The sequence below is a fragment of the Eretmochelys imbricata genome, chromosome 10, assembly GCF_965152235.1.
Source record: "Eretmochelys imbricata isolate rEreImb1 chromosome 10, rEreImb1.hap1, whole genome shotgun sequence".
NCBI classification, from domain to species: Eukaryota; Metazoa; Chordata; order Testudines; family Cheloniidae; genus Eretmochelys; species Eretmochelys imbricata.
Window position 1 is genome coordinate 50032786 of NC_135581.1, and position 13272 is coordinate 50046057.

The 13272-nt window shown below is 38.4% G+C and overlaps 1 protein-coding gene across 1 annotated transcript in view; it reads left to right on the forward strand.

Annotated features, from left to right (window-relative positions):
• Positions 1–13272, forward strand: part of SCAPER (S-phase cyclin A associated protein in the ER) — a 346678-nt gene that overhangs the window by 306514 nt on the left and 26892 nt on the right. Inside the window, exons 28-29 of the mRNA XM_077827620.1 lie at positions 4013–4250; positions 7281–7430. Of these exons, the coding sequence (XP_077683746.1) occupies positions 4013–4250; positions 7281–7430 (388 nt within the window). The remainder of the gene's footprint in view (positions 1–4012; positions 4251–7280; positions 7431–13272) is intronic.

A 13272-nucleotide genomic window follows, 5' to 3' on the forward strand; every position in this document is an offset into this window, starting at 1 on the left:
GACCCACTTTGCATTCATTTTATGCTGTTTTAAATGGAGAATCTGGGTCAGTGTCTTTTATCCATGTTAAATTTTAAAACACACAACATTTTCTAGATTTTAATCACCAGAAATTTTGAACATGGGAAAAAAAAAACCTCCCCCACCATTCCCTTTCACTGTCCACTCCCCCGTATCTCACCCAGGTATAACTGCCCACTCACTCATCCCCTTTGGACTTGCTCAAGTATGCAAAGTGGAGAGGAACTCCACTTTGATGCGCATCATAAGATCTGGTAGAAGAGATCCCTCCAATGGACCTCCCACACCTATCTGATTTAAACCTTTAGTGCTTGTTCACAGCCCAAAATTATCACTAAAACAATGTGTTTCAGTAGAGTCCAGCTAGCATCAGACATTATACTTTCTACACACAAATTTTACATCTTTAAAAATAACTCAGACATTAGATAGAATATCTGGAAATGAACATGCAGGGGAACCAACTAGTTCCGCCCACCCCTCAGCCATATAATCTATCATCACTCACTATCTCTGCACCTGACTTCTGCTGTCCACCCAAGCCTAGCGTTGCCACGTAAAATGTACAAAACTATATGCCAAGGCAAAGTAACAAACTACTAGAAACTAAAACCCATTTCTTATTCAAAAGATCCATTTCCAATATACTGTATTATAGCTATGTAATATATACTATTATAGCTATGTAATATATACTATATTCAATATATTAAAGCACTGACCTATACTACAGCTATGTGGAATATGCATTCTATTGTGGGTATGCTTAAAGGGACATTATCAAAGTTAGTACATCCTAATTTTAACTTACCTGTAAAGCTGATGGTTATAGCTGGGTATATACCACTTACTGCAGCTCAGTTGCTTTCTCTTTCTCTCTCTCTGTTTGCACCTTACATATTCTAAGAAAATCTCACCAGGACTGACTAAATAAAAGTAAAAATAGCATTAGCTAATCTACTTGCTCCCCAGAAACAAATGTATAATGAACTCTATAGGGAAATAACTGCAATGGCGCTGTTTCTTTATGTTTGGGACCCTGGCTAAATGTTGTTTGTTTGTTTTCAATAGTTTAATGTGTATTAATCAGTCATAGAAGGGTAAATATAAAAGTAATATATAATAACTAAGATGGATTAATCAGGTATGTTAAATACATATTCTTAAAATCTTAATTAGCATCCTTTTAAGTTGACATAACAAATTACCAAAACAAACAATCCTACTTATAAAACCATAATCATACCCTGGGGGGGAGGGATAGCTCAGTGGTTTGAGCATTGGCCTGCTAAACCCAGGGTTGTGAGTTCAATCCTTAAGGGGGCCATTTAGGGATCTGTGGCAAAAAATTGGGGATTGGTCCTGCTTTGAGCAGGGGGTTAGACTAGATGACCTCCTGAGGTCCCTTCTAACCCTGATATTCTATGTTTTCCAGCAATAATGACAAATTGTCTTTGCCAGAGAATTTTAAGAACTCACCATGATTTATTTCTGCTTAATAATACAAAAATTGACCTACATTTTCTTCAGCTACAAGCTCTGCTTTATTATGTTGTCTTGAGTTTGTGCTTTTAATTACATCCACATCTTGAGATATGTTTATTAGAAAAATGAGTATCAGGTGAAATCCATCTAATAAGATTAAATACAGTTCTGTTAATAAGCTCCTTATTTCACACTCTAATGTGCTTCGAGATCCCACAAAAGAAAGAGCAGTAAAGGTACAACATATAGGAGTTGATTTCACAAGTAAAGTTATACAAGTATGTTGAAAAATCCCAAAAGTGAAGGCGGGGGCATTTGTTACCAATTTGGATTCACCTTTTCTACCCAAGGAACAATAATTTTCTATTATAAACACAAACCCCCATTGATATAGGGATATCCATCTGTAACCTGGTGCTTTCTTATTCACTTTGGTTCTTCCCTAGTAAACAGTTAAGCACCAGCACAAGATGGTGGTGACCAAAAGCCTGGCAGTTGTTCAGAGGCACATATGATATCAGGTGGTGGTTTCAATCCACTTCTTAGTAGATAAATGTCCACATCACAAAAACTAATCTTAGATGTTATTATCTGACACTCCTGTTGGCAGTCTCCTAAAGACAAAGGAATCACAATACCAAATCAGACCACTGGTTCATGTAATCTGGTATCCTGTGTTTGACAGTGACCAGTACCAGATGCTTCTAATTAAGGTTCTAGAATCCCCTTAATGGACAATTAGGAAATAATCTGTCCAGAGGGAAGTTCCTGACAGTGAGTACGTTGTTATCCATATAAATAACTAATCCTTTTTTAATCCTTCTGAGGTCTTGTATTTCTTGTGACAGTGAGTTCCATGGGTTGATTATTTGTTGAATCAAAATGTATTTCCTTTTATACATTTTAATTGAAATGTCTTGACTTGCATTTTCATTTTTGTTTTATTATGAGAAAGGGTAAATAAGTGTACCCTTACTCAATTTACCTTTTCTCTACCATTCATTGTTTTATATATCTCTTGTATGTCCTCTATTATGTGTAAATTTACTAATCTTTTCAATCTCTTTTAGTGTGGAAGTCTCCCATGTGTCTATCATTTTAGATCCCCATCTGTGTACCCCCCTATTTGATCCTTTTTATTTTTTGATTGGGTGACCAGAACTGACCACAGTATCCGAGGTGAAGAACTGCTATTAATTTTTGTAATGACATAATATGTTAATACTATTTTTTATTACATCCTAGCATTGGATTGTTGTTTTGACTGCCACTGCACATTAAACAGAGGTTTTCACTGAGCTCTCTCAGTGCAAGGCTCAGTACTTTTCCTTAGGGGTTAAATTTAGAACCCTGCAGCATGTATAAGTAGTTCAAATAATCTCTTCCAATGTGCATTACCTTATATTTGTCAGTGTTTAATCGCATCCACCATCCTGCTGTCCATTAGGTCTCTTCTGGAGTTTTCATAGTCTTCTCTAATAATGACTGTCCTAAATACATTTGTTTCACCTGCAGATTTTATCACTTCACTGTTACACCCTCTTTTCCACATTATTAAGTATGTGAAACAACACCAGTTCTGATATAGATCAATAAGAAAACTCACTGTTAACCATTTGCCCTGTTGAAAACCGACCATTTACTCCTACTCTCTGTTTTCTGTCTCTTTGTCATTGCAGAACTTTCACCCCAAGACTACTTAGTTTCCTCAGTAGACTCTTATGAGGGGCGATGTCAAAGGCTTGTTTAAAAGTTCAGATTAATTAAAACTGTCAATTTTCTTTTAACCATAGATTTTTTGCATCCACAAGAAATTCTAGTAGATTGAAGAAGCATGGTTTTCCTTTACACAAATTGTACTAGTTTGTCCTTTTTCCTTAGGTTTTGCTACCCTGCAGTCTTCTAATATAGTAGCTGATTTTAATAAGAGGCTGCATATTTTTGTTTGCAGGTCACCCATTTCATTCTTAAATTCCTTCAGAACTCTCAGATGAATATCATCTGACCCTGGTATCTTGTTGCTATTTAATATATCAATTTGTTCCAGCCACCGTCTCTTTGTCAGTTACGGTGGTGAGGGTCCCGAAGGAGCTCCTCCACCTCTGCCAGCTATTGTCATAAAGAAACTGACCTTGAGCATAGGGGTGTTGGCTAAAGATATGTATGAGAGATGTGCAAGGAGCTACTATGATTCAAGTGGTCATAACTTTCAAGTTATGGAGTTCCTGTTGGGTATCACACTGGTAGGAACCTAGGAGTGGAATCAGAGATCAATATCTTTGGAGAAAGATACTTAAAGATAGCTGTATAATTATCTAGAGAGACTTTATATATAAATGAGGGTATATTGTCAAACATTTTGTGGAAATACTACGGTTTCCTGACATCATATAGACATCAGATTTTTTCATATTTAACTGTTTACTTGTTTTCTTCCGTTTGACATATTAAAAATGTTAGCTCTCGTGGTAGTTTTGTTTTAGACAGTTTAATGTTTCTTTGGCAGGTCCTGGACCATATTTGACAATACACATCAGGATCCCACAGGACTAACTGCAGTCCTTCAAACTACAGATCTAGTTGGAGTCTTGCATATGCTGTACTGTATTCTTTTCCATGGCACAATCTCAGACCCAAACATGGCAAGTCCTAAAGAGAGTTATACAGAGAACACAATCCAGGTTGCTATTCAGAGTTTACGTTTCTTCAGTAGCTTTGCAGTTCTTGATTTGCCAGCTTTTCAGGTAACAATTTTTGCTTTTTTAACTTATGATTAAAATTAGAACATACAAAAGCTTATGCCCAAATACATTGGTTAGTCTCTAAGGTGCCACAAGGACTCCTTGTTGTTTTCGCTTATATATTGTTGTGTACATTTTCTTTTAATTTAGCTAAACACATATAATTGTATTTAAAATTAACTTGAGGAAGAGTCACAAAGGAAGTAAGTACTCTTTGTTCTTATTTCTGCATGCATCGAATTGCTATTTGTTAATGTTATTTCCATTGTCTAACTATGGGAAATAATAAATGCAATCTATTTTTTTTATTATAAGGCAGACATACAGAAGACACACACTAAACTGAATATACAACATTACCATTTTGGTCCACTGATTTTGAGGGTGACCAGTATGTTATATATCAAATCTAATCGCCTGTGTTACGAGCTTGCAAACCTTATGTGTCAAGGTCCACAAACAGCTATTTTTTTTTTGTTTGTTTTTGGAATGGGAAATGGCTTATTTGTATGATACTGTGAGCTGCTTAGGTGCCTTGAGTTGATGGCTGCATCTCTAGATCACACTGTGTTTAAGTGTGACTTGCCACGTACTTGAATTTAAGATGGTACAACTCAGCTAGAAAAATACTATCTTTTAAAATTCCTTAGGAAAAAAACATTTTAGTTTTGCATGTGGGGACAAAATCTCTCTTGAAATTTTAATTTTGTAAAATAAAATACATGTGTTGCCCATTTTTTACTTATTCAAGCCACAGAAATAGACCATTTTTGTAGGAAAACTATCTCAGATTGGTTTCATTAAAAAAAGGAAGAAGAAATTTGTCTGGCAATTAGTCCATAATGCAAATTAATAACTTTTCCACTTTAAGAAAAAAATAATATTAAAATATTCCAGAAATAAATGAGTAAAAGTTTTTATTAATGTGAGGTGAAATTGCAAATAACATTGCTTTGTAAAACTGCTTTGCTAACAATGAATCTCATGCAGTATATCAAATGAAGTTTTTATGTATAATGGATACATTTGTCCAATCATATCGTGCATCATTGGCTCCTGTCTGCACTGTCCTGAAATCAGCAGGAGTTTTGCCTGAGTGAAGAATGCAGAATAATCCCCCCTCAACTCCCACTTCTTGATTTTTAGTTTTAGTACAACTAATAGCCCTAATCTAACAACTAGTTCTGTGCAGGAAGACCCGTTCATCCACATAGATCCAGTTGCAGAATTAAGGCCACTCTGTTGGGGGGGGGCAAATTTCCAAAAAGTATAAGTTATTTCATATGTAAATCCTGCATCTATGTGCACAACCATGTGCATTTATGCTTTGTAGAGCCGTGTGTTATAGAACTGATTGTATTAAGTACAGTATAACAATTACTGTCTCTGTGAATCTGAGATGGGCTTCAGTTCAATTAAGCATTTTCTTTACCTGCTTTGCTGAATTGGGGTCATAGTATTGCTTTGATGGACAGAATCACTATTCCATTCTTAGTAACTATTTGTCTCCATCTGTTAATGTTAACTATTTAGTTAATGTTAAAAACGCTTATTATTGTCCCTCCTGACACTTAGGAACTGTAGCAGACTATAAGGTAGGAAAGAAAGAAATCATAGTTTATGTACTGCCTGATGATTATTAGCTCTCAGGAATAATTTTATCATGTAATAGTAAGGCCATAGAACAGTTTTCTTATTAAAAGAAGAGGTCCAGTATGGCACAGTATGAATTAATATCAACACAGATAATCCCCTGGCTCATGGATGTGTACGTCATTTAACTTGACAGTCCAAACAATTGAAAGATGGTAGTGAGAAACAATACACAGGATACTGAATTACTATTAATTCAGGCTAAAGAGGAAGCATAGTTTCCTTGAAAAATTAGTTTAACTTTTATACACAAACTCATGTGCCCCTTGGCCTGTTGTTATCAGAGAAGGTTAAACACAGAGCATTAGGTCACAGCGTGCATGACATGACTAATTAAGTAAGGGCTGGACCCAAAAACATATTGCTACATGATGTAAAGTAGCAAATAGATACTATATTATGTTTTGAAGCTTGAAAGTATAACAACTTATTGGGGGTATTAACTATGGAGATGGAAGATATCCATTGCTGGTTTTTTAAAACAAAAATTCCATTTTTCTGGGCTGAATTTTGATTACGGTAAAACCTAACTCTAGCATACTTAGATTTATGTACATATAGTCCACGCAGAAAGAAAGAAAAAACTTTCAGATGAAAGATATTTTCCCACAGGCCTGTGCTGTTGTTTCATTAGAGTTAGTAGACTGTCATGCTCATTCCTTATGCTTCAGTTTTCCCCTTTGCCCTTTTGTCGCTCTGTCTGTTTGACATGTTTATTAAATAGAGGCTGTAGGCTGCACAGATAAAATCTAATTCTCCTGAATCTCCACACTACAGCAATTTGCCTACTTTCAGAAAGTATCCCAAAAAAGAATTGCAGCTGATGGTTGTCTTCTTTTGGATGTTTTCAACTTTTGAAAGTGTTTGTTTGAAAAGTTATTCGTTGTTATTTATCTTTCTTTTCCGTTCAGAACACACAGATATTAATGAGAAATGTATTTTGCTCTTTTGCAAAAATTGGGAATGATTTGTTTTCCTTTGCTTATTACTGAGAATTATTATTAGTATTAAGTTTTCCCGGAACATGTTCTCCATATTTAATGAAATTGGCTACTTAATGCTAACGGAATGCCAACTGAGAAGAATCCAAATTTTTCTTTGCCCATTTAAAATTAAAATTCAGTTTTATTTACAGTGGCATTTATCATAATTAATTAACATCCTACTGATAAGTTGCTGAAAAAGTTAAGGGGGACAGGGGTAGGGGTTCATTTGGCATTTTTTTACCACAACCATTATACAATCAAAAGTATAACCAAAATCTTACTTGAATACTTTCTGATAACATTGAAGAGTATGTGTTTTGTAATTTCACTTCTCATTTGTTTCAGTTAGTCCCTATAATATATTGCTAGGTTATGATTTCATGTTTTCTGTCAGGCTATTGTAGGTGCTGAGGGACTTTCCCTTGCATTCCGTCATATTATCAGCTCTTTGCTGTGGTACTGTTCTCAGCATACCTGTGAAGAACTGCTACATGAAGTCATTGTTTGTGTTGGGTATTTTACAGTCAACCATCCAGATAATCAGGTAAGGAAATCAGAAAATGTGATTGGGATTATTGTGCACATGTTTAGGCCCTGATTCTGAAATACTTAATTACGTGAGTAGTGCCGTTGAGGCCGATGTGGTTCCTCATGTGTGTAAGTTTATGTACATACATAAGCATCTGTAAGATAGGAGCCTAAGTTTTGTATTAGGACAAAAGACTAAATGAGGAATGCAAAGGGGGACATCATTTCTTTTTGGTATTTATTTATTTTTTATGGTTGGTACTCCTGTGCTTGAGATACTCATAGCACTGACCAGCCATAATTAGGCCTGGTCACTGCCAAAACAGGACTGTTGACAAATATGTTTTTCATGTCCACAAGGGTGTTATATTTTATCATATATTTTCCTTTTATCCTTTCCTGTTGGATAAACGTTTGTACCAGAGAGAAGGCCAAATTCTACCTTTAGATATATGCAAATGCAAATCTCCTGGAAGCCAATAAGAGCTGTGCATGCATATCTGATAATAGAATTTATCCCTTGTTCTTCATTCTGCTATTAATTTTAACCTTACTGTTTGTACTAAATTATATTAATAGTGCACTGGTCTCTCTGATTCCTGCGGGAATGACTCTTACATTCTGTTTTAGTTGCAAAACATAACCTGATATTACAACATTGGAAATCCCCTTCAACTTCCTGGACACTGCAGTCCACAGCTATAATGGACTCCCTGAACTCACACACTAGAAAGAACTGCTTACAAAATAATCAGGATGTAAAACTTCGAGGATATTTGGAGTCGGGGTATACCAGAGTGTAAATCAGGGCAGAACTTCGCCCTTGCTCTTTAGTTTTGAATACTTGGGCCTGACTGTGTGTGTGTACATAGAAATTGTATTATGTTGCATCATCCTTTGATATTATTCAGTTATACAGTGTATTTTACATTGTCATTTGCCTTATTACTCCTTTATGTCTGTTTCTGCTCTGCCCCTTTTCTGTTAAACTATTTTATTCAGAATTAGAAGTTTAATCCCCTCCATAAATTGAAGAGCAGATGTAAGTGAATGTTTCAACTTGTCAGTATAAGTTTTTTTGTTTTTTTTTTAAACCTTTTGAACTATGATGGTAGGGCTGTCAACTGCAATTTGAACATTGTAATATCTTAGGGCTGACAATGCAGTAAAAAATGTAATTTCAGCGGTTTTGGCCACAGCTTCAGAGAAACTGCTGCAGCCTGGCTACCGTGTGAAGCCAAATCCTAATTCAGGATCCAAAAGTTACCTGGCACTGATCCCTCAGAAAACTGACTCCAAGGATGGTCCTGTGTTTTGCAGGGCTAATGTTAAGTAACTTTTGGAACTTGAATCAGGATTAGACTCCATTGAAGCAGAAATCGAAAAGTCCTGTGGAGACACTGCTCTTTCACACAGACTGCCTGCAGGTGGTATTTTTGCCATGTGTTCATTTTGAGAGCAGAATGGTATTGCTGAGCTTTCCAGATTCCCACTGCAGTGTAACTAGTCTTGTTGGTATACAGAAGTGCCAGTGAACTCCATCTTCCTTTTCTCTCTACTCCAAGAATTCTTTTTTTGGCTCACAAATATAAACAGATGTGATCCATTGGAAAAGGGACATGCACCGTTAATGTGCCAATAATAGCACAGAAGAGGAACCTCTTTCCAGAGATGTCAGTTGTAGTGTTCTATTATAATATATTATAATAGTGCCCATTGCTGTTTAGTTTTGTGCCCTAGGGCAAAGGTCCACCAGCTTGTAAGCAGGCACAATGCCATCCTAGCAGATGGCTATGGGGAGTAGGTAGCCAAAAGATAAAGTATGTGCATAAATGTGTTTGTCTGAGGGCATGATTCTCAGCTGGTGATGTTGCAGTCTGTCTAAATCTTCAGCATCCGCACTTGTGGTTAAAGTCATGTGCCATCACTAATGTAGAACTACCTCTGAACTGGATTAAATTTGAGGATTAATAATAACTTCTTCACCTACATAAAACAATTTTAGGTCCTTGCTAAAATAAGCACGGTACTGGTCAGGCAGTGGAGGTAGTATAACATAGTGGACTGCTTGGTGTCACTTCTTCAAACTATTTATTTCTGTTAGAGATGTGCAAAATTAAGGGTCATTTTGTGAGCATTTCATTTATAAAAATGGCAATTTTCATTTAATGCTTTGCAAAGTTTTTTTCAAAAATCAGTTTTCTCAAGCAAAAACATGTTTTCACCCTGTTCACAATTTGTTGAAGACTACCAAGATCCCACACCTTTTAAAACCACCCTTCAGCCTGTGGCGTAATATTTATGAGATCTCCAACTAGATGGGATACAGGTTTTGCTTTTATGTCATAGAATCTGGTAATTTGTCATTTAATTTTTTTAAAAATCCACATGCATTTTAAACGGTCAAATTTTGCTCCTTAGAGAAAACAGATATTCATGCCTCCTGGTCTGTTCTAATCTAAAAAAAAAGAAAAAACTGATCCCTGAGTCAACTTGATTCTCTTTCCTTCTGTACCATTCATGTAGGCTCAAATAAGGAGTATTTCTTTACCTCAAGTTGGACCCTTTAGGCTTTAACACCTTTTCAGAAAGTTACCTGCCTGTATTGTGAGGATAAGGGCAATAACTGAGTTTCTCTTTTACCCTGTTTAAGCATAGACTGTCTCTGGCCAGCTAGTAATAAAATCAGGTACCAAACAGGCACTGGGATTTGCGTGCAACTGTTACTTTCATATACTAGTAGTGCTGTGGTTCCCAGTAATGAAGTGATGTCTTCCATGATACAGGAAGTGCTTTTGGCTCATTTATTACCACTATAATGTAAGTTCCTGAACTTTCTGTTTTTACATTAACATTTGTGCAATGCTAGTTTTAAAAAAATCAATATATTCCTGAAGCAGAAGCCAAATAACAAATGCTCTAAAACAGTAAACATTAGCCTCATTAAAGATGCTGGAGTGTTGTAAGCAAGACACAAAAAGTAATTCTTCTGTTCTACTCTGCGCTGATTAGACCTCAGCTGGAGTATTGTGCCCAGTTCTAGGTACCATATTTCAGGAAAGATGTGGACAAATTGGAGAAAGTCCAAAGAAGAGCAACAAAAATGATTAAAGGTTTAGAAAGCATTACCTTATGAGAGAAGATTGAAAAAATTGGCTTTGTTTAGTCTGGAGAAGAGAAGACTAAGCAGGGAGATGATAGTGATTTTCAAGTACATAAAAGATTATTATAAGGAGGAGGGACAAAAATTGTTCTCATTAACCTCTGAGGATAGGACAAGAAGCAATGGGCTTACATTGTAGCAAGGGTGGTTTAGGTTGGACATTAGGAAAGACTTTCTAACTGTCAGGGTAGTCAAGCACTGGAATAAATTGCTTTGGAAGGTTGTGGAATCTCTGTCATTGGAGATTTAAAGGCAGGTTAGACAAACACCTGTCAGGGATGGTCTAGATCAGTGGTTCTCAAAGCCAGCCCGCCGCTCATTCAGGGAAAGCCCCTGGCAGGCCGGACCGGATTGTTTACCTGCCGCGTCCTCAGGTTCGGCCAATTGCGGCTCCCACTGGCCGCGTTTTGCCGCTCCAGGCCAATGGGGGCTGTGGGAAGGGCGGCCAGCATGTCACTTGGCCCGTGCCGCTTCCCGCAGCCCCCATTGGCCTGGAGCAGCGAACCGCAGCCAGTGGGAGCTGCGATCGGCCGAACCTGCAGATGTGGCTCATAAACAAACTGGTCCGGCGCGTCAGGGGCTTTCCCTGAACGAGCGGCAGACCAGCTTTGAGAACCACTGGTCTAGATAATATTTAGTCCTGCTTTGAGTGCAGGGAACGGGACTAGAAGACCTCTCAAGGTCTGTTCCAGTTCTATGATTCTGTGCTCCAAGAAGTCAAAGCATGTATCCCAGATTTCACTGAAGACGACAAATATTCCTTCGATCAGAGGTGGGCAGACTACGGCCCGCTGGCCACATCCGGCCCAGGGGACCCTCCTGCCCGGCCCTGAGCTTCTGGCCCGGGAGGCTAGTCCCTGGCCCCTCCCCAACTGTTCCTCCTCCACCGCAGCCTCAGCTCACTGCGCCGCTGGCGCAGTGCTCTGGGCGGCAGGGCTGCGAGCTCCTGGGGCAGTGCAGCTGCAGAGCCCGGCCTGACCCAGTGTCTGTGCTGTGCAGTGGCATGGCTGGCTCCAGCCAAGCGGTGCGGCTGTAACGTCGCCAGCCACCATTGCTCCAGGCAGCGCGGTAAAGGGGGGGGGGTGGATAGGGGGCAGGGGGGTTTGGGGGTGGTGGTCAGGGGGCGAGGGTGTGGATAGAGGTCGGGGCGGTCAGAGGGCAGGGAACAGGGGCTTGAATGGCGGCAGGAGTCCCGGGGGGGGCAGTCAGGAAGGAGGGGGCGTTGGATGGGGCGACGGGGGGCAGTCAGAGGACAGGGAGCAGGGGGGAGTGGATGAGGCAGGGGTCCTGGGGTGGGGGGCTGTCAGAGAACGGGGGGGTTGGATGGGGCAGGAGTTCGGGGGTGGGGAGGACGGCATCAGGGGGTGAGAAGTGGGGGGGTGGAGGGGGAGGCAGGCCACACCTGGCTGTTTGGGGAGGCACAGCCTCCCCTAACAGGCCCTCCATAAAAGTTCCAAAATCCGATGCGGCCCTTGGGCCAAAAAATTTGCCCGCCCCGCCTTATATCCTGGTAACTGTGTTTGTATATTCATCAAGCACATTTTAAGGGACCATTGACTGGGATATTTCATATCAGCCTTCTGATTGCTCCTGCAGTCAAATAAATGTTTGTTGTGGTTTGTTTGAAGTTTAAACATGTCTTTTCCTCTGTAGATTCTTAGTCCCTTATTATCTCTTGTAAATTTCAATTACCTGCTTACTCACAAGAACAAGGCAGACAAATAGCGTGGTATATTACAGTGTGTCTGTGTACATTCACATGTATGCCTACAAGCACAGACACAAAACCCAGTATGATGAGTGGGACAAAGAAGCAGCGATCTTATTATTCAGAGTTTGGCAGCCCCTATTTTAGAGGCTGGACAGATTTTTCAGCAGAGGACATTTTCAAATAAGAATGTTATTGGTAAGGTATGTTATATTTTGGGTCTGCCAACCTTGACATTGTCTCTTGAAAAGTAATACAGTGGAGTCCTGATTTAAATAACAAAATAACTTTTGGTCTGTGCAATCAAATGATCCCTGCAAGCAGTGATCAGGATAAAGGGATTCTCTTTTGTTTGGAGCATATTTGATAAGTTTATTTTAAAATTAGTATGACTTTCTGACATTGCCCACATTTATTGTATTGGTAATATTGTTTTTTCATATCCTGTTCTAATCTTCATAAAGCTTTTTTCAGGGCCACTGCTATCACTGAATGAAATAAATGGGTTATGAAACTAAAAAATTTTAAAAGCAAACAGTCCTTTAATATGTTAAATGCTTTAGCATCATTAGTCGAGAATAAACTGCACTGTCTGTTTTGTATCAGCACGTGAACTTTTATTTACTGTAGGGTTAGACAGCTTGCATTTTTACAGGACAAGAATTCTGTAATCATGCGCTAGTGTAAGATTGCTTTATTAGGCATCTGCTTTGCATAAAGTATGGTCAGTGAAACTGGTTCTCTTTATTTGTCACCATTTAGTCTATTAACTTAAGAAAACAGGTCCCATGATACTAAAGATGCACTCAAAATAATAATAAAAATAAAAATAATGTCCCTATCTTTGATTAAGCCAATCATCTACTTACTATAGGATTAGAGTTTCTAATTAAAATATTGTTGTTAATTAAAAAATCCTCTCGTATTTTATTACATTTTCATTCCCTTTTCTACTTTGTCTGATTTAATTATTATAATGAACGTAAT